The 22,763-nt window shown below is 37.4% G+C and overlaps 2 protein-coding genes across 5 annotated transcripts in view; one reads left to right on the forward strand and one right to left on the reverse strand.

The window, feature by feature from the left end:
• Nucleotides 1-21,726, reverse strand: part of MFSD8 (major facilitator superfamily domain containing 8) — a 35,032-nt gene extending 13,306 nt beyond the window's left edge. Inside the window, exons 1-7 of one of the 2 annotated variants that reach the window (XM_058550046.1) lie at nt 21,520-21,726; nt 18,816-18,907; nt 12,788-12,831; nt 7,104-7,344; nt 6,088-6,201; nt 3,774-3,918; nt 2,983-3,038 (exon numbers count right to left, since the gene is read on the reverse strand). In XM_058550046.1, coding sequence (XP_058406029.1) covers nt 2,983-3,038; nt 3,774-3,918; nt 6,088-6,201; nt 7,104-7,344; nt 12,788-12,831; nt 18,816-18,907; nt 21,520-21,584 — 757 coding nt within the window. In that variant the 5' untranslated portion in view covers nt 21,585-21,726. Of the gene's footprint in view, nt 1-2,982; nt 3,039-3,773; nt 3,919-6,087; nt 6,202-7,103; nt 7,345-12,787; nt 12,832-18,815; nt 18,908-20,014; nt 20,223-21,519 lie in introns of those variants that run through there. The other variant, XM_058550047.1, reaches the window with a different exon arrangement.
• A 57-nt stretch (nt 21,727-21,783) lies between these two features.
• Nucleotides 21,784-22,763, forward strand: part of ABHD18 (abhydrolase domain containing 18) — a 53,845-nt gene continuing 52,865 nt past the window's right edge. The window contains exon 1 of one of the 3 annotated variants that reach the window (XM_058550049.1): nt 21,784-22,077. The gene's annotated coding sequence lies outside the window, so the exon portion shown is untranslated. The remainder of the gene's footprint in view (nt 22,078-22,763) is intronic. The other 2 variants (XM_058550048.1, XM_058550054.1) reach the window with 2 other exon arrangements.

Here is a 22,763-nt window from a genome sequence, read left to right on the forward strand (position 1 = left end):
GCAGCGTCCACCCAGTGCTGGCTTCAGTGGGCAAGCTCAGAGATGTTGCATCCTGGACTCTAGGGACTGACTAGGTATCCTAGTTACAAGAACTTTAAGAAAAGACTACATTAATATATTGATTAAAATACTATGTAATTGGAAATTATCATCCTATCTCATGATAACATCTTTAATAATAGGAAAATAACTGATACATTTTATCTAAACATTTACTGAAATTTAAAAATCATTTTTGTTTTATAAAAATTATTTTGAAGTACCTAGAAATCTTAAGAAAGAAAATAGATCTCTCCTTTCTAAACTCTCATTTGTGCTTTAGAACAGTGCTGTCCAGTAGAACTCGGACATGATGGAAATGTTCTTTCTCTGTGCTGTCCAATACAATTAGCCACTAGCTACATAGACCCATAATTGAGCACTTGAAATGTAGCTAGTGTGACTGAAGAATTTCTTAAACATAATTTAATTTAAATAGCTAAATGTGGCTAGTAGCTACCATCCATATTGGACAGTATAGTTCTAGACCTTTGCTACTCAAAGTGTGACTTGTCGACCAGCAGCATCAGCTCACACAGTAGATTGTTATAAATGTAGATTCTCAGAATCTCACTAGGTTTGCCAGATTTAGTGAATAAAAATACAAGATACTCAGTTAAAATTGAATCTGAGATAAATAATAACTTTAAGCATGTTCCATGCAATATTTGAAATTTAAGCATGAGAATGTTCCATGAAATATTTGAGACATATTTACACAAAAAATTTATTTGTTGTTTATCTGAAATACAAATTTAATGGGCTGGGACATATTTATACTAAAAAATTATTAAAATTTATGGGGCTGGCCCAGTGGCATAATGGTTAAGTTCGGTGCTCCGCTTCGGCGGCCAGGGGTTTGCAGGTTTGGATCCCAGGCGCTGACCTGTGCACTGCTCATCAAGCCGTGCTGTGGCAGCATCCCATATACAAAATAGAGGAAGACTGCCACAGATGTTAGCTCAGCAACAACCCTCCTCAACCAAAAAGAGGAAGATTGGCAACAGATGTTATCTCAGGACCAGTCTCTCCCACGAAAAAAAAGAAAATTATTAAAATTTAACTTGGCATCCTGTATTTTATCTGGTAGCCCTACTTCGGCCTCACCCCAGGCCTACTCAATCAGAATCTGCATTTTAACAAGGTTCCCAGGCGCTTCCTAAGCACATTAAAGTCAATAAGTACTGATCAATATTATCTCCTTCCAACTCCTGAAAGACTTTGCTTCTTACACATCTTCTCTTTCTCAGCACCTCAACCTCGCCCTCTTTCATTTGCTCATTCCCTTTACCTGATAGGTCCTTTAAGCTGGCATCCTATTTTTCACTGTTAAAAAAAAGTAGCTTATACCCATTGCTGGCCTTCCTTCTTTCTTCCTCACCTTACCTTCTTTCCTTTCTTCCATTTCTCATTTTGAAAAATTTCAAACATATCCTCATATATCCATGCCCGAGGTTCAACAATATTTGCCACACTTGATTCATCTACCCCTTCCTTTCCTCCTTTCTCTCGCTCTTTGTTGCTGTAGTGTTTTTCACTGGGTGACTTCAAAATTTGTATCTCTAGCTTTGATCTCTACTGCCAAAATTAGAAATGCCTCTGAAATCTTTTAGTGGTTCTAGTGTAGCAGTATATTCAGCTTGATCCAAGTTGAAATCATCTTATCTTTCACCCAATCTCCCTTCCTAAATTCTTGTTCTCTCCCATTCTTTCAATTATCTAGAATCAAAATGTGGCAGACATCTTCAATAATTCCCTCTAATCCTTAATATTCCCTATTCAATCTGTCAAGAATCTTGATTTTTTTTTCCTTCAAAAACTCATATCTATCCCTTCTCCATTCTCAGTTGCTGCCCTAGTTCAGGCCTGCACACATCTGGATTAGCCTCACATGGAATCTATTGTCATACTTCTCCTTTGTTGAAAAACTTACTATAGCTCCTCACCACTCTGCCCTCCACCCTACTACTATTTTTTTTTTTTGTGAGGAAGATTAGCCCTGAGCTAACATCCATGCCAATCCTCCTCTTTTTGCTGAGGAAGATCGGCCCTGAGCTAACATCTATTGCCAATCCTCCTCCTTTTTTTTTTCCCCTTTTTTTCCCCAAAGCCCCAGGAGATAGTTGTACGTTATAGTTGCACATCCTGCTAGTTATTGTATGTGGGATGCCACCTCAGCATGGCCGGATAAGCGGTGGGTCAGTGTGCGCCCAGGATCCGAACCTGGGCCGCCAGTAGTGGAGCGCGTGCACTTAACTGCTAAGCCACGGGGCCGGCCCCTCCACCCTACTACTTTTAACTTTACCTTCCACTAGTGTTGTTGTGGAAATTAAATAAAATGGCTATGAAAGTACTTGGTAAAATAACACTGTGTCTTTTCCAAAACTTTATAAACTCCTTGAGGGCAAGGACTGAGGCTCATCCTTTTATGGGGGGGGGACATTCCCCAAGGAGGACATAATTAGTAATTTAGTAAAATATACCTACTAACCAGATTGGGTACCCATTTATGAGTCAGAGAAAGATCTAAAGGATGATAATGTACATCTGTAGAGTATACCAAAAGAATAAAAATACAAAAGAGAAACCATACCTAATCCCACGATTAAGGGAGCAAAGAACTGCTTGAAACAGACACATTTGGTAGCAAAGTTACTGAAATCATCCCAAAGATATCAAGGGTTTTAGGATATTGGTTCTTTGAAAACAAGACTAAGTGATTTTTAGCAATGGTTTTAACTTTGCCAATCGTAAACACCAAATAACTGATATGGGTATGCCATTTTTTTAAATCAATTTACGTAACTTGCAACGTTCAAGATCTTCCCCAATCACCCATTGTATTGTCCTCAGAAGCAAAATCCAAGTAAATACCAAACAGACAGAACCATTAGAAGCACTCTGATAATGCAATAGTATTTTAGTCAAACAAGTTAATAGTACCTTCTTCAAAATTAATACTTTTACACTGTCGTCCTGAGTCATCCACACGGTGTTCTCTTAAAAAGAAAAACATATATTGTATCCATGAAAAGTTTAGTATAATGGAAAAGTGGTTTAAATTTATTACTAGCCTTCTATTCTTTCACATTCTGATATAGTTTCTTTTACTGGCTTCAGAGTAATGAAATTATTACCAATGAGATACAACCAATAAAATTAAAAAGATACAAGTTACAATTCTTATTAGCATAGAAAATGAAAAGAAATACTCATTTCATTCAAAAGCACACATGATCTACCTTAATCAGCATTTGAAGTTTTCCAGTGATTTTAACATTAGTTATAAATGTTTTTGGACTCTTGGATAAAGCACTCTAAAGAAATACAAAGTAACAAAACTTCTCTAGTTTGAGAAAATTTCTTTTAATATAAAAGATAAGAGATATACATTACAAGTAACATTTGTATTTAAGGTTGATACTAATCATTAATCTACTTAAAATGTTGCTTCATGCCATCTCCCTACTTAGAAACCTATAGTTAGTAAATCATGATCAAACCTTGAATCTTCAAAGACCCTATAATCTGTTCTCATTTACCAGCTTGTCTATTATTTTAGTTGCAATATGCATTAATTGATCAAAAAATATGAACACAACTACAGACATCAAAAACCAAATAAAGATTTCATAGGAATAATTACCCTCCAATAATAATAATGCTTATTTAATTTCACAATCTACAAAATTTCACAATCTACAAAAGTAGTTGTATCATTTCTATCTAATTACCTTAATATAGCAAGGATCAGAACAATATTTAAAATTCCCAGGAAGGCGCCAAGTAAAACTGGTGCAGTGTACATGTTTATCTGCAGCTTAAGAGTATCCCATGTCACGCCCTTTTCTCCAATGAGTGCAAAACAAGTCTGAAAAACTTATTAAAATAAAATGTATACAGATGAATTATCATATGGGAGGCACAGGCTTAAAAAAATGTGAAAGACATTTACCACAAAATTGGGAGTAACATTATGGAATCACCCATCTACATCATGCATCTCAATGGGGATGAGAAAATTGGTTTGGAGGAGGAGGTGAAAATTTTACTCTTTTTCCATATAAAGCCAGAATATGCATACAATACTTAAAAGATATACAATAGATCTGTGGTATTAAAATTTCATGGGATGGAGTGATTAGGAAAAAAAAAATATCTAAAGAGGCTCCTTATGGGAGCAATAATGAAAAGGTTGAGAAACACTGATGTACATGCATTCACAAAGAACTATATCTAAAGTAACTTGTCATTATTTTCCTTTTTTAAAAAAAATCTCGGGCCGGCCCCGTGGCTTAGCGGTTAAGTGCGCGCGCTCCACTGCTGGTGGCCGGGGTTTGATCCAGGGCGCGCACGGACGCACCGCTTCTCCAGCCATGCTGAGGCCGCGTCCCACATACAGCAACTAGAAGGATGTGCAGCTATGACCTACAACTATCTGCTGGGGCTTTGGGGAAAAAAATAAATAAATAAAATTTAAAATAAAAAAAATAAAAAATAAATAAAAAATAAAAAAAATCTCCATGGGAAATTTAAATTATACAATTTCTAACATAAATAAATTATAAAAGTTTAATCAATTTCATTATAAGAAAGAAAATGTCACATTTTAAGTCAATATTTTAAATATTACTGTGTATATGGTATTATATATTATGGTATCATAATATATACTATATATTATGGTATATATACGATATATAATATATATAATATACTATATATGTATATAGTATATATTATGGTATTATAAATTACATATATTTAATATTTTAAATATAGATTTGTGGCAAAAATTGGATTGGAAGAGTACTGGTTTGCTCTCTGGATTTAGACTCTATATCTGGCTCTTAATTTACCTGTAAGCTTAGAGTGAGGATTAAGTTTGATACAGCACCTAAAGCACTTAGAACAGTGTCTAGCATGTAGTAAGCACTCAGTAAATGTTAGAGCTTGTTGATCTGGTCATTAATACTGGAAAAGTCATCTAATCTTTTCAGCGCTACATTTACTCATCTATAATACAAAATGTTTAAATGAGATAACATTCCAAATGCTTTTTAGGCGTTAGTTTCCGCAAACCTAAGTTTATTCCAGGTACTGTGCTAGACACTGAGGGTGGAGTGGTAAATAAAAAAGACCCAGACTATGTCCTTGGGTATTTTATGTTTGGTAGTAGGTTCAATTATTCTACATCTGTGCTTATATTTTACCCCAGAATACTAAACTACAATATTAGATTGTAGTGAATGAAGAATTAGATTCTCTTCTGTTGAGTCTTTTCTGGCTAAACAGAAGGAAGTAACAGAAACCGGGGTGAGCGTGGGGTATTGAAGAAGTAAATTGAGTTGGAGTCAAACTGCTGATACTCATAACTGCAATATCCAAAGCATGAGCCAATTATGTTTTTTCAATGTTATTCTAATAAAAATTACTAATTTCTCTACTCAGCAAAAAATTAATTGGCCTTGGGGAAGTATTAAATCTCATTGCTATTTTTTTATACTCAGCAAAAGGATGGAAGCTTTGGAAGAGGAAGAAAATAGTAAGTCTTTTTAAAACACTTTCATTTTCTTCAACTTTAGAAAAGTCTTAAAGGTATGGGCAAAGAGCAAAAGGGTAAAGAACCTCTTATAACTTTCCTCATATCCTTCAGTTGAAAAGATTTTGTTTCTAATAAAGGAAAAAGAAAGCAAACTCTTGCAGAGATGTCAAGCTAAATGATTATTTCACAGAACATATACTTTGGAGTCAGATAGAATTAGGGTGAACCTCAATTTCCCATTTACTATCTGGCTGACCTTGGATAATTTACTTAGATTCTCTATGCCTTGGTGTCCTAATCTGTAAAATCAGACTAACAGCACTTAATTTACAGGACAAGAGTTAACATATATAAAGAGCCTAGCCTTACTGCTGGATCAAAAATATTAGTTTCCCTCCCTTTCCCTTTAGCTATGAGGTTTTATACGTGGATTTCATTTAACACTTGAACCTTAAAAGTTTTCTCAATTCAAATTCAAGCAATGACAAGTGAAGAATACCTACCTGGACCTAGAATAAAACCTAATGCTTGACACGCACTTGTGTTTGCCATGGAACCTGTTCTTTCCTGAAGGGAAGTAGCACCAGCAATATATGATCTAACAACAGCTACATTTCCTAAGAAAAGACAGAATAATCCAAAGTAAAAGAAAATATCCCTCAGTTTATAAAACTCAACTTAATTTGGCGTTATACAGAAGAAATATTAATCTATAGTATAGTCACTGCTTTCTCTTTATGATCATACAAAGCATGTATATGGAGCAAATGCATCAATTAATGGAAAATATTACTTTTAGTAATATGAAAACACAAAGATTTGAATGAATGAAAAAATGGCATTACAGTAATGTTAAACTTTTTTTCATCATTAAATATTGAGAAAGCACTGAGTGAATGGCATACTCCTGATTGCTACAACTATTTTTAAAAGAAAGATGTCACAAACTCTGCATGCTTAGATGTGTAATGTAAGAAACAGAAAAATAAACCCACTAATAATTCAACTTAAAACAATTTAATGAGCACTTCTTACATTCAAGAGACTCCGTTAGGGGCCACAGAATATTTTAAAAAGAGGTCATAAACTGTCTGTAATTACAAAAAGTTTACTATCTGGTGGGTGATAAAGGATGAAAACAAAACAGTATATAAGCAAACAAACAAAACAGCAAAACAGTATACAAGCCAGTGCCAGAGACATGTCGGAGAAGGGAAAGACCCATTAAGGGGTAGGGTAGCCTAAGAAAGCTTCATGGTTCACGGAAGATAGGGAACTTGAACTGAATCTTGAAGGATGAAGAATGATGGGGACAGAATAGAGAAACTATAGCTAATGGGAACATCATGAGCTAAGGCGAAGTGATAGGAAAGGTATCTGTCTGCCTGCAATGAGAGATCTGTATGTTGAACTGTGGGATGTGAGACTGAGAAGGGGTAACACTAGGTGAGAGAGGGCCATAAATGTCAGGATGAATGTGAATCCGACACAACCAAACATATACATATACACATATTACCTGCTCCAAATCCCACCAATCCACGAGCAACCAACATGTAGTATTTATTATGAGAAGCTGGGAGGTGGACATACGCATAGAGGCAGTTGGCTGCCACCGAAATGAAGATGGAGACAATAAGAGGCTCTTTTCTTGGTCTATAATTAGACCACAAACCAAATAGAGGTGAAGCTACCATTTGGCCAAGACTAAACGAAGCAATAACCCAGCCCAAAAAACTTGCATCAGCTGTCTGATCAATCTGCAGAAAAAAGTACAATGCTTTAAGAATTATTATCCAAGAAAAGTAAAGTGTAAAACCTAAATACATTTTCCTGACCACATAACACTTGCTGTTTAAAAAAATAAAAACGATAATTCTAACGTATAAGTTTTGTAACACTCTTACTTACAGTAACTTCTGACATTACAATTAAATGTACTAATAATTCACTATACATAAGGAAAAATGCTTGGAAAGCTTCATCTTTTAGAATGATTATGGAAATTTCTGGTTCATAAAAATCTTGTTAAAAGGATTATTACATTATTAAATATAACAATAACATCATAAAAAATAATATGCCATTCTTTAATTCTTATAAAGTCAATACAATTATTTAGACTTATGCTACTCCATAAGCTAAGCGGCCATTAGCATGGTAAATCATTTTTTTTTTAAACTGAGCACAATAGTCAAAAGCTTAAAGAAGACAATAAAACCACAAAAGCTGAATTAAACCTATTACCAATTTTTCCTTTCAACGTAGACAATTCAGGATTCTACTACTTAAAGAGAGTTTATATATCATGATCAACGTCGAGGGGAGAACCAAATAATTAAAATTCAGAAAATGAAATATTTTCAAAAAATAGAAAATTTTAGCTTACAAAAGAGACTACGGAATAAATCAACAGATTATTTTTTTTAAATATGGTAGGCTATATAGTAATTTAGAAAAATAAGAACCATTAAATTTTAGGGAATAAGTTTAAACATATACAGCTTAAGTGGTAGAACAACTTAATAAGAAAAACCATGGCCTTTTCTAAAGATATTTTTATTTTATTTTATTTTATAATTTTATTTATTTATTTTCCCCCCAAAGCCCCAGTAGATAGTTGTACGTCATAGCTGCACATCCTGCTAGCTGCTGTATGTAGGACGCGGCCTCAGCATGGTTGGACAACTGGTGTGTCAGTGCGCGCCCAGGATCCGAACCCGGGCCGCCAGTAGTGAAGAGTGCGCACTTAACCCCTAAGCCACAGGGCCGGCCCTAAAGATATTTTTAAATAGCTTAAAATGGAAACACTTAGGTAGATTTTTGTTTGTGGGGGATGAGAAATAAGAGTGAATGAGTATAACGATACATAGTATTTATAGTTCTAGCCTTAAAAATATCTCTTATTTTAGGCACTCTGGTTGTTATTTTCTACCTGGATTACCTTTAGCTCCTTTTGTCCTCTCTAGTAAAATATAAAATAACTTCATGTCATATAAATTTGAGAATTAATTTTCAAAAAAGCAACGAAAACTCAATTTTAATGTTAAAAGTGTAGTGGTCTAAAAGCAAAAGGACGGAAGTGTCTTTCCAAGACATCAGCCGATCACAGTCAAGTATCCATCTAATGGACAGAAGTGAGCTGACTCTTGGGGGTGGCTCTAACAATAGTAACAATATTTGCTGAAGATCACTGGAAACTTTTATTTTAATTGGACACTATTCTTTACAGTGACTGAAAAACTGGAATCTGCTAGAATTCTGCTAGAATTATAACAGGAAGGTAAAATAGTTTGAGAGGAAAGTAAAATAGTTTGAGAGGAAAATAAAATAGTGTAGGTTCTACACTACAACAGAAGGTGTCACTTCAGTAACTGAACTGTTACCTGTGCTCGTGTGTGTTTCTCTCTCTCTTACAGTAATAACAGCATCTCATTTCTGTCCTCTGGCCATCTCTGATGATCTCTATCATATTGTTTTCAGAATAAAATCTAAACTGCTCATTATGAAAAACTAGTTCACAAGCTGGCCACTGTCTCTCCTCTCTAACCTCATCTCTCTGCATGCTCCCTCCCCCCAATTCTAACTTCCAGCCATGTAGAACTGTTTGAAGTTTCCAAAATGAGCCAAGCTCTGCCTCTAGGCCTTTGCACAGGCTCCTTTACTGCCCCTTCCACCAGCAATGCCTTCCCAACCTCCGACTCCCTGCTCCACCTTTCCTTCAGGCGACCAGCTTCTGCAGGCCTTCAAAATTCAGCTCAGGTATACCTGATTTTGGAAAGTCTACCAGGATCTCTTTAGTCTGGATCAGAAACATCCCCCTCACCCCCATGTCTATCTATCTGTGTCTGTCTGTGTGTCTGTCTCTCTCTCTCTCACACACATACACACCATACTTTTAGACCTTTACACACTTACATTGTATGGTAATTATCCGTAAAATTGTTTAGTTTTGCACACTTCAGTGAAAATTGGAGCTATATCGTCTCTAAAAAAAAACCCCAAAGTGCATGGTATTGAATTTCAAAACATTCTTCTCTAAACATGTTAATAATATAGACAAAGTCAAAGTTCTAGAAATCTTAATGCTTTGCCATGGGAGCTAAGATATGGATGTGGGTGTTCCAAGCCTCCTCATCTATTTACTTATAGATTATTGCTTATTCCTTCAATTAACAGTCACTGAGGCCTTCTCTGTGACAAAAACTGTGCTAGACAATAAGGATACAAAGATGAGTAAACATAGTTCCTGCCATGCCATCAGGGAGTTTCCAAACCAGGTTCTACTATCTGGTTCTGAAAAATTCTGTATTTGAGTAGCTTGGGGAAAAAAATAGCATGCTTCAATTCTTTATCTGTCAAACGAGGGTAACTTCACAGAGTTATGAGAATTATTTGAGCCAATACATATATAGGGCCATGTCAGCATACAGTATGTACTCAATGAATGTTACCTATACAATATAAAAGCTAATATTTCTTAGTATTTTATTTCTACTAATACATCAGTTTTATTATAACTCATGCATGAGTATTCCCACTATCTCCCTGGGGCAATAGAATAACCTATTATTCCAATTCAACATCTGGGCTTTAGAATATGAGTCTTCCTGGAAATCAACCCCTCTGGGCAACACAGCCTAAGGAATCACTCGGCTCATGGCTGTCTACCAGCCGGGCCAGAGTACAATTCAGAGATTCAAGTAGTGTGAAATTTCTTTCAGATAGCCAATTTACTGTTTTGTATTCTTTTCTTAGCCTAGTTTTTATCTTTCTCACAGATGACTTTTAAGCTAAGTAACATCTGGCAACATATTATCACAAAAGAGACAGTAGCCTTAAATTAAGAATTACAAGTTTTAAGGTAGTAGATAACATAGCACTGTGGTCAAGAGTCAGATTTTGGTTTCAGATAGGTGTGGCTCTGCCATTTTCTAGCTGCGTGACGTTGGGCAAGCTACCTAACTTCTCTGAGTCTGAGTTTCTTCACCTGTCAAACAGGAGTGATAATAACTACCTCACAGGGTTGTTATGAAGACCAGAAGATAACTGAGGCAAAAAGGCTTAGCACGGTGCCTGGCACACAGTGAGTTCTCAATATTATTATGAAATAACTTGAGAAAATTAATTGATAAGTTTTTTGGTAACAATGTTAATTTGTATTGCCAAAGAACTAGTTATAAGTTGATATACTCAATAAATTTACCTTTGAAGAGCTTTCAAATATCTAGAGAAAGGAGTGTACCTTTTCAAAATTCAACATATTGTGCTGAGCAGACTTAATTATTGCAAACACTTTTCTTTTGAGAAGTTTGAAGTTAGACTAGATACAAGAACCACAGAAATCAAAAGAGTTTTGATAGATGGAAATACTTTCTAGCAAGGAAGATGTTGCTCTAAAATTGTTAAATATTCTGTTCCAATTCCAATAACTTTGCCAGTATGGAAAGAATTTTTGGTGTCATGGGTAATAATTTCATGTAATATAATTTTTTAAATTAATTTTCAAAATAGCAATGAAAATGTGGCACTAAATCAGTAAAAAGTGAAACTTGTATTTTTCTTCTTAAATTCCTTTTAAAATTTCTTTCAGATATTTTAAAAGATAGCATTTTCAAAAATTTGAGACTTCATAAAAACTAAAAAATCTAAAATGAAATATAAAATGTCAATAAACTTCTTCTATCATAGGTCTTATTTTAATCCCTAAATATCCATCAAATATGTCTAGCATTTTTGTTGAAACCATCTGACCATCCTAACAATCTAGTAGGGAAGTTAAGTAAACTCTCCATAAACACACTGTTACAACACTCAATGACAGGTGTTAATGATAAAGGGATATGGAAGCACGTAGGAAAACCCTTTAATCGAAACTGGGGTGAGGGACAGTCAAAGGAGGCTTTTCAGAGGAGGTGACATTGGAGCAAAGCCTTGAAGAATGTATAAAAGATAGTGAGGAAGGAGGGAGAAAGGGAAGGACAGAGGAAAGGAGAGATGGAGGGAGGGAAAGCATTCCAGAAAAAAAGGAGGAAAGTGTGTAAAGACCTGAGGAGCCTAGGTTCATCCAAGAAGATATGTCTAATAAATTGCTGGCCACAGATCTCATACGGGCCAAGGCTTAGGATCTAGGCTAAAATGCGCACACACACACACACACACCCCAACTTCTGGGGAAAACCAACAAATACGGAGCAAGTTGATAAAGAAAAATACACAAAAGAATTGAAGAACAAATTGAGCTAAGAGCAAAGCCAGGACAGAGAAATGTCACGGAAGCTAAGATAGAGTTTCAACAAGTAGGGAGAGGACAACAATGTCAACGCTACAAAAATGTCACCTAAAGTAAGGACTGAAAAGTATCTAACTGGTTAGCAGTTATGTTACTAGAGACCTAAACAAGAGCAGTTTCAGGGCAGCAGAGGAGTTAATCAGATTGTAGCAGGTTAAGGAGCGAATAGGAGGTTAGGAAGCACAGAGAAACTCCTTCAAGAACCTTAACTGAAACACTGTTGTAGATAAATTATGCCTCCAACTTAAATAGTGATTTTTAGTAAGTTCATTCCTGGAGATGTAAAATAGAACTGACAGATATTTACACTATGTTATACGTGAAATATATATATTTTTTAAAAAGATAGAATTGACAGCACTTGACGATCAATTGATGTCAGGGTACTGACCAAACTTGCATCTTCCTGTCACCCCCTCCTCCCCATCTAGTAACCACAACATCAAAATACATATGACGTATTATCTATTCTTTTCCCAATGTCACCTGACAACCCAAATTAATTCTATGGGAAAGCATGAAATTATTTCATAGAAATATCATTTGTACATTTTGAGAATTCAGACTATATCTAGTTTAGTTTCCTTTTTATTAGGGAGGGACTACGGATGGGATGTGAACATGGCTAATAAGTAGGCGACCACACATCTACATCTACAGCTACCTGGGACTGTCGGGTATGATCTTATTTTCCTGGTATGGCACTGCTTTCTTCAAGAGTGGTCCGGTTTGTGCAATAAAGCATATGGTCACCTTACTCACAAGCCTCTTTTGAAGAATTATTATCTCAAGTTATTTTAGTAAAGATTAAATCATAGAATACCAAAGAGACTCTCTAGAAAACTCTTAAGCACATAAGAGTTACTACTACTACAGCTACTTAAGAGAAGAATAGATTGAAGTGTACAAACCTTTTGGAGATATGGCCATATTGACATTATCACAATAGAAAATCCTGTAAAGAGGCAAACTCTGTTATTTACACTTACAATAATTTCCCCACTATTTATAGACACAAGTTTTTGAAATATAGCATAGATTTTAAAATACCATTCTGAATTTACAAATTTATGCCCACAAATATCTAACTTATCAAGCAATAGGGTTTTATTTATTAGAAGGAAAATATTAAAGGCTTGAAAAGAATGTATATTATAGTCCTTGGCCATAATTAATATAATAAAAGCAGAGGACCTATTTCTCCTTACTGACACACTTTTACTGTAAAGGGAAATTACTGAAAGCTTTAAGTTTTTATAGCAAAATGAATGGAGGAAAGGCCACTTTGTTACAGAGGAAGTGCTAGACTTCTAATCTGTGTTGTATGGGAGAGATAATTGACTGTAGGGAAGACTAGGAAGAAGGAAAACGATCATCTAAAGTGGGCAGTAGCTTTAAGGAACGAGGATATTTCAGATGGCCATAACTTAAAAGAAAATTCATTATCTCTGCTAGCCTTTATTGCTTGAGAACTGTAATGATAAACTCCAATGCTATTTGTCAATTTTAAATGTTAGGCACATCCAATCAAAATTCTACAAAAGCTATTTTTTTAAAAACTGCTTCATTAAGATATAATTCACATACCATAAAATTTACCCATTTAAAGTGTACAATTCAATGGTTTTTAGTATAATCACAGATATGCACAACCACAGTCAATTTTAGAACATTTTAGTCACCTCGAAAAGAAACCCTGGACCTTTAGCTATTACTCTGCTACCCTCCATCCCACCCCCCAACAGCCCTAAGCAAACACTAATCTACTTTCTGTCTCTACAGATTTTCCTATTCTGGACTTTCACACGAATAGATTCATATAATATATGGTCTTTTGTGTCCAGTTTCTTTCTTAGCATAATGTTTTCAAGGTTCATCCATGCTGTATCAGTACAAGCACTTCGTTTCTTTCATAATTAAATTATTTTAAAAAATAGGCTTTATTATTTGATTTTAATGTATTTTTGAATTGACACATTGATTTTGATGAAAAGACTTGAAAGAGTCAACTAATATTCGAAATCAAGGTTACAATTTCACAATCAAGAAACTTGTAAACAGGTAAAACGTTTAACATGTCAATTAAAAACTAAAGTTAAAATAATTTTCTCTTTTACTGTTAAATTTGAAATTATTACTTATAATTTTAGATAACTGAGTACTAAAAATTAAAAGTGTCTTAAATGAAAAAACAATCTATTGCAGAGATTGCTACCTAAACAACATTCATTTGCCTCCTTCCTCCTCCCTGATAGAATCCCAATTTTATTCAGGTATCTATCACTCCTCCACAAAGCCACAGGCTTTAGGGGAAACTGTTTCCACCCCAAATTCCAGAGGATAAATCCTGTTTGTCTAAAAAATTCAACTGGGGTAATCCCAGCATCCTAGCTGATGATGGTTTAGAGATTGACAGGTAGCCCAGTTCTGACCAGTGAGAAGTGAGGGGAGGTCTACTTTGGGACCTCTGGGAAAGGACACCTCACCTCTGTGGAGATTTAAAAAAAAAAAAAGTCCCTTTCAATCAATAAAAATGATCGTGAATGGATATGACACCTGAAACTGCTGCTGCAACCTTGCTGCAGCCTTTTTTTTTAACCAGAAAAGTTATTGGGAAGCAAAGCCAAAGCCCCAGTGAACTCCACCTGGAGTTGTTTGACAATGGATCTAATAAGAAAAACTAAAGTACCATTTAAGCCAATTTGAATCAACATTTTTTTTCTGATATCTGTAGAAGGCATCCTAATAGATACACAATCCAAGATGAAACTGTATTACAAAGAATTGTTGAAAATATCCTTTATTTTGTACTTTTCTTTAGTTTTAGCTTTATTTAAAATGTATTTTTGGGCCAGCCCTGTGGCATAGTGGCTAAGCTCATGTGCTCTACTTCGGCAGCTCGGGGTTCTCCGATTCGGATCCCAGGCACGGACCTACGCACCGCTCAAAAAGCCATGCTGTGGTGGCGTCCCACATATAAAGTAGAGGAAGATGGCAATGGATGTTAGCTCAGGGCTAATCTTCCTCAATAACAACAACAACAAAAAAGTTAAAATGTATTTTCAGTGTTGAATCACAAACAAGACTAGCAAGTGAGAGAGAATAAGGTGGTGACTGATGTAAATAGAAAAGATATGGAAAACAAGTTAGTAAAATGACCTTCACTAAATCCATCTCAGGGAAAGAAATCACTTGTAAAACTAACACCTACAGACTTAGAGAGTCTAAGCTTGGAAAAAAAATAGATTCCCTAAAACTCTCCTTTAAAAATGATCCCAGTATTCCCAAAGACATTCTTCACAGAAATAGAACAAAGAATCCTAAAATTCATATGGGGCAACAAAAGACCCCAAATAGCCAAAGCAATCCTGAGAAAAGAGAACAAAGCTGGAGGCATCACAAACCCTGACTTCAAAACATACTACAAAGTGATAGTAATCAAAACAGCATGATACTGGTACAAAAACAGACACACAGATCAATGGAACAGAATTGAAACCCCAGAAATAAATCCACACATCTACGGGCAGCTAATCTTCAACAAAAGAGCAAAGAACATACAATGGAGAATGGAAAGTCTCTTCCATATATGGTGCTGGGAAAACTGGACAGCCACTTGCAAAAGAATGAAAGTAGACCATCTGCTTTCGCCATACACAAAAATTAACTCAAAATGGATCAAAGACCTGAAGATGAGACCTGAAACTATAAAACTCCTGGAAATGTAGGCAGTACACTATTCGTCGTTGGTCATAAAGGGATATTCTTGAATTCCATGTCTACTCGGACAAGGGAAACAAAAGAAAAAATAAACAAGTGAGACTTCATCAGACTAAAGAGCTTCCGCAAGGCAAACAAAACCAGGATCAAAATGAAAAGACAACCCACCAGCTGGGAGAAAATATTTGCAAACCACATAGCCGACAAGGGGTTAATCTCCGTAAATGTATAAAGAACTCACACATCTGAACAACAAAAAAACAAATAACCCGATCAAAAAATGGGCAGAGGATATGAACAGACATTTTTCCAAGGAAGATATACAGATGGCCAATAGGCATATGAAAAGATGTTCAACATCACTAATCATCAGGGAAATGCAAATCAAAACAACACTAAGGCATCACCTTACACCCGTGAGAATGGCTATAATCACCAAGACAAAAAATAACAAATGGTGGAAAGGATGTGGAGAAAAGGGAACCCTGACTCACCGCTAGTAGGAATGCAAACTGGTGCAGCCTCTACGGAAAACAGTATGGAGATACCTCAAAAAATTAAAAATAGGGGCTGGCCCCGTGGCATAGTGGTTAAGTGCGCGTGCTCTGCTGCTGGCGGTCCGGGTTCGGATCTCGGGCGTGCACCGACACACTGCTTGTCAGGCCATGCTGTGGCGGCGTCCCATATAAAGTGGAGGAAGATAGGCACGGATGTTAGCTCCGGGCCAGTCTACCTCAGCAAAAAAGAAGAGGATTGGCATGGATGTTAGCTCAGGGCTGATCTTCCTCACACACACACACTAAATAAATAAATAAATAAATTGAAAAAGAAAATTAAAAATAGAAATACCTTTTGATCCAGCTATTCTACTTCTGGGTATTTATCCAAAGAACTTGAAATCAACAATCCAAAGAGGCTTATGCACCCCTATGTTCACTGTAGCATTATTCACTATAGCCAAGACATGGAAGCAACCCACATGTCCCTCAACAGATGATTGGATAAAGAAGATGTGGTGTATATATATACAATGGAATACTACTCAGACATAAAAAAAGACAAAATCGTCCCATTTGCAACAACATGGATGGACCTGGAGGGTATTATGTTAAGCAAAATAAGCCAGACAGAGAAAGACAAACACCGTATGACCTCTCTCATATGTGGAATATAAACTAACACATGGACAGAGAGAACAGTTTGGTGGTTACCAGGGGAAAGGGAGTTGGGGGGTGGGCACAAGGGGTGAAGGGGTGCATTTATATGTCGACTGACAAATAATAATGTACAACTGGAATCTCACAATGTTATAAACTATTATGACATCAATAAAAAATGATCACAGTATTGATAATTCCTATCTATTTTCATTTCTTGTCATTTTTAACATAATAACAGTTCTTAATAAAATTTTTTCCTCATGAAGTTTTACTTTTTAATAACTATATTTTCAGAAATGATGTTAGATTACAATACATCAAACTATACAAATTAAGATTCTTGCACTTTACTATTTGTATGTTATGTGCCAATATAAAAATTAAATGAGGTTCACAGGCAACAAAAGAAAAAAATACATAAATGGACTACTACATCAAAATTAAAAACTTCTGTGAATCAAGGGACACAATCAGCAGAGTGAAAAGAAAAGTCCTGGAATGGTAGAAAATATCTGCAAATCATATATGTGATAAGGGGTTAATATCCAGAAAATATAAAGAACTTCTACAACTCAACAACAACAACAAGAAAACTCGATTAAAAACTAGGCACATGATCTAAATAGACATTTCTTTAAAGAAGATATACAAATGGCCAATACGCACATAAAAAGATGCCCAATATCACTAATCATCAGGGAAACGCAAGTCAGAACCACAGTGAGATACCATCTCACACCCATTAGGACAACTAATATCAAATAAACATAAAGAGTTGTTGAGGATGTGGAAAAATTTGAATTCTGCCTGTTGGTAGGTATAAATAGTGCAGCAGCTATGGAAAACAGTATAGCAGTTCCTCAAAAAACTAAAAATAGAATTATCACATGATCCAGCAATTCCACTTCTGGGTGTACATCCAAAGAACTGAAAGCAGGATGTCAAAGAGATATTTGCACCCCCATGTTTACAGCAGCTGTTCATAAGAGACAAGAGGTAGAAGCAACCCACGTGTTCAACAGATGAATGGCTACACAAAACGTGGTATGTACTGAAGAGGATCAGAACACGCCAGCCCAAAATATGCCACTTGGGCATATCGATTATTTTGAGCTGAAGGCAACTAACAAACAGCAGATGCAGGAATGCGTCTCTGTCTTCCCTTTTTCTGCCTAAAAACAGGGTATAAATTTCCCCTGAGAAATGTGCTCTCCCAGACCAGGAAGAAGCGGACATTCTTATCACTGGAGATGGAGAGTCGACACTGAGATGAGTCTCCACAACAAACCTTACTAAAATAACCCTGATCTTCCATTCGTCTCCTCCATATATTTCCTAGTCACTTTCCCACAATTTACCATCCTTCAAAGCCCAAACCCCTTTCCTTTTTCTAGCCACTTCTCCACAATTATTGCCCTTTGCTAAAATGGTATATAAGCCCCCAAGTCTAACCATTTCTTTGGAGTTTTCACTTCTTTTCTATGAAGACCTGTGTGTCATGTAAAAATATTAACATCAAATAAATCTGTATGCTTTTCTCCTGTTGATCTGTTTTTTGTCAGTTTAATTTGCCCCAGCAACACAACCTAAGAAGGTAAAGGAAAAGTATATACTATTACTCAGCCTTAAAAAAGAAGGAAATTCTGACGCATGCTACAGCATGGATGAACTTTGAGGACATGATGCTAAATAAATGAAATAAACTAGTCACAAAAAGAAAAATACTGTATGATTCCATTTATATGAACTATCTAGGGTAGTCAAATTCATAGAAACAGAAAGCAGAATGGTGGTTGCCAGGGGCTGGGAGCAGGGGGGAAATGAGGAGTTGTTGTTTAACTGGCATAATTTCAGTTTTGCAAGATGAAAAAGTTCTGGAGATTGGTTACAAAACCATGTAGATTTACTTAACACCTTTGATCTTAGAAATGGTTAAGATGGTAAATTTAATGTTATGTGGCTTTTACCACAATAAAAAGTAATTTTAAAAAATTAAATGATGTTAAAATATGACATTTTATCTGAATTTTTAAAATTATGTATAATTTCTAATACTTACCTACGCTGCTGAGAAACATAGTAAGATATAGAATCCTAATAGATCTCCATCGGCTCTTATAATGCTCCTCAGTTTCTATAATATTCCATTCACTATGTGTAAAGAAGAAAAAAGTAGTATAAAGTCATCTCATTATGTACAAATCTTCCTCTGGCACAATTTCATTTTCTCTCTCATAAAGTCATGAAAGTGATGTGATAGAGATATAATTTACTAATATTGGTTTTCGCTGTATTAATTCATCTATGAATAAGCATTATTTCTTTCAATTTCCATGGATCGTATTTATACATCATTGTACACAGAAACCTGGGAGACACGAGGTAGCTTAAAACGGCACAATATTTTGCGAACTAATTATTTTGCTATTGTTGGCATGCTACAAATGGATCAATCAAGAGTGTTGCAATTCATTATGACAAAATGAATAAAGTATATCAAGATAAATAAAATAAACTAGCTACAACAATTAGATCTCCCACAGGTGAGATATACAACTACTAAGTATTAACAGATAATCACTGTCATCATTATGACATGCTCTACTTGATGACAGCAAATTAACTTTGCTGCAGGAAGCTATTTTGACTGGGTGCTTCCAGCAAAACAAATGCAGAAGTGATACCAAGAAGGTCTGATGTGACCTATGACATTCCTAGCTCTGGACCTCCTGGAACACTTGCCTTTGCTCCAACATGGGTTACCAGACAAGTTCTATTAGTGGACCAAAGAGAGACCAAGGCCCTCCAGATTGGGTTGATCTTTCATATAGACCTGTGACCTGGACTAAGGGCAAGGTGACACATGAGTGTCACTGAAGTCCTACTTCGGTCAGGTGACACATGAGTGTGTGTGCTCAATTACCTTTTCACATATGCATACGGCAAGAGTTAACAAATTTACCTTAATTTGAGCATTATATTTTCAAATAATTAAAACAAGCACAAGAGACAAAATGCCTTCTTATGTTCCAAGATTATTTTCTATAATAGACCTTACAGCTGTCAAATTAGTCTTCAAAAATGAAAGTTTTTTTTCAAATGTCATGTGACTGGCAGTGGTAGAAAGCGAAGGAAGGAGACAACGTTTATTAGATTTACTATGCACCAAGTATATTAGTTCCTGATATAATATATATGAAGTGCTTAACACTATATATGCCATTCCATAAAAAGACCTTTCACCATAGTGTAGCATACCTGAAAAACAGCAGAACCCAAGATGACCATATTGGGAAATCAATACACTGGAATTTGGAATACATAATGCAGATAATTACATAAAGGCAAAAGGAACGCACCTTTCAATCCCACAGTACTGCATTCTGGCATCACTTTAAGGCACTGGGTTAGCATTACATTTTTAATGAACCTATTATTATTTTCTGGAGATCAGAAGTTAAACTGATCATCACTAATAAGAACTATCATTAAAATAAGTCTGAAAATTTCCAAATAACTATTTGCTCAGATCTTATCTAAGTTATGGAACCAAGAAAAGAAGTAAACAATTTGATTCTGAAAAAAAATGTAATAAAATTGCTTGTTTGAGTGACTTCAGCTTGATTTGGAGCTTAGTCAAAAATCTTTCTTCTGTTAATGACAGCTATTAAATATTGAAGGGATGACAGAATTAGAAAATCACCATTTAATAACTACTCTCCACGTAATAATGGATGAAAGCAAGGATCATCAACGGATCCTAAAACTTGTTGAAAGGTTGCTGAAGACAAGACAGTCACAGGGCCTCAAAGTATCACCCCACTGTCTACTTACTAATCACTAAAAGGAAAATAAGCCCTTATAACTGAGAGATATAACAGTTACCCTCTTAACCAGGTGGTCAACCTTGGCATCTGCATAGTGGGATGGCCTGGCATCTAATGCCTCCTGACACAATATATTGGGATGCTCTCAACGGGTTACAACCCATGGAATGTTCTTGCCAGAAATATTTGACCAGGATCTATTCAGAAAGAAACATTCCACAAATTCAGAATGTGAAATATTCTACAGAAAACTGACCTAAACTTATCAAAGGATTCAATGTTGGGAAGAACAGAGAGAGAAGGTCAGGGGACAGTTTTAGGTTGGGGGAGTCTAAAAAGACATAACAATCAATGTGTGAACATTTAGACAAACTAAATTCTACATTACTGTCCATAAACTAGAACCAAAACAACCAAAATTACAAGGGTCAAAATACACTTCGTCTCTTACATGCTAAAAAATTAGTCTTTATTTATATATTTGGTATAGGACAAAGGCGAGCCCATTTTAGACAGGTTTACTTGCTAACAAAGTATCAAAAAGTTATCAGGCAATTAGATCAATACTAAAAGAGGTATCTTCAAGTATCGATCAAAACCACCATTTCGGAACTTTTGTGAAATGTGTAACATGATCAGCTCTGTAAATGGCCAAATGCAGAACGCAGTGGCGTGGCGGCTGCAACGCGGTTGGAGTTCAAGTCCCAGGGGCAGTTTGAGTTTCTCTAACACCTCCCCAGACCCGCCGGCTCACGGCGCCCCGCGGCCGGACGCCCTTTCTCGGCAGAGGGAGAGCATCTCCCGGGCTCGCGAGACCCGCCGCTGGCTCCCGCCGCCCTGGCACCCCTTGTTCGGCCCGGCGCGCCTGGCGCCGGGAAATGGGCCGGTCCCCATAGCGGAGGAAGGTGAGGAGGCTTTCCCCCAACCTCCGCTCACCTGCTTCCTGGTCTGTGGTCGCTTAAGAGCGGCTCCTGCTCAGCCTCCTTCCCCAGGCTCGCCATAGTTACAGCGCCCACGAGGCGGCGTGAGGCCAACTCTCGCGACACCTCTTGCTCCCTCCCCTTCTGTACGGCCAAAGCTGTCAAAATAAGCCACCAAATGCGCGTGCGCGCCCGCAGGCCAGAAGTGGGCGGAGCGTCCTGAGGTCAGAGTCTGGAGTCCTGTTGGCGCGGGAGTCCGGGCGGCGCCGGGCGGGAAGAGGTCAGGGCCGGGCCGTGTGTCCTGGTCCTCCTTCTTCGGGCTGCGCCTCTCCGCCTACCCGGACAGAGTTGCGGAGAGCCGAGGAGGACTCAGGGGCGTGTCCAAACGGCCACCCCGCTCCGTGCTCGTCCGTCTCCCTAGGCTTCGCTGTCGGCGGCCCCTGGCTCCTGCGTGCCTGGAGAGGCTGCTGTCGCTGCGGTTGGAGCTCGGACGGAAGGCGAGTCCCCGGAGCCACGGGAGCCGCGGTGCTGGGAGGCTCGGCCAGCTGGACAGCAGGCACCCACCGAGCGGCCAGTAAGTGGCGGGCCCGGGCCGCGCTCTCCGAGCCGCTCCGCGCGCTGCGTACGTGCCAGGAGGCAGGGACTGGGGGAGCAGGGCTTGGCTGGAGACGCGGGGGTCCAGGGCGCGGGGCCGGGCGGGGGCGCGAAACGAGGCCGAAATCCCGGGCGCACTCTGGCGGTCCCTTTCCCCTGTGGAAGGTGGAGGTGGCTGCGCGCTGTCATTTTCTCGCTCGGCTAACTACAAAGGCACCCTACCAGTAGTGCCTTGTTAGGTCCTGGATAGGGCCCTGAAGGTGGGATCCAGGCCGTTCTAACCTGCTGATCCCCAGATCCGCACCCCACCGCCGCCGGGGGCGACTGGGGGCTCCAGCCTTGCAAGATGCTACTCAGCAGAGCCTGCTCCTGCAACCTGGGGGCTAGAAAATGCACAGCATCAGCTTAGCAATGACCAGCTCCTTCATCACAAGGAAGATGATATTTTTCGAAATATGTTATGGGTTTTTTTTTTTTTCTTCAGTAGATCTTGATGCTGTTTCTTTCCTAGTGCTTACATATTAACATGTTACCCCTACAAGTAGGCTTGTAAGCGAATTGGTAGCAGCAGTCACTATGTGTCATAATTACTGTTTTATTAGAGCTAATACATTCTTATGTGATTTCTTTTGATCACAACTGTCCTATGAGATAGGTAAAGCAGAC

This window comes from Diceros bicornis, chromosome 11 (assembly GCF_020826845.1).
Source record: "Diceros bicornis minor isolate mBicDic1 chromosome 11, mDicBic1.mat.cur, whole genome shotgun sequence".
Taxonomy (NCBI): Eukaryota; Metazoa; Chordata; class Mammalia; order Perissodactyla; family Rhinocerotidae; genus Diceros; species Diceros bicornis.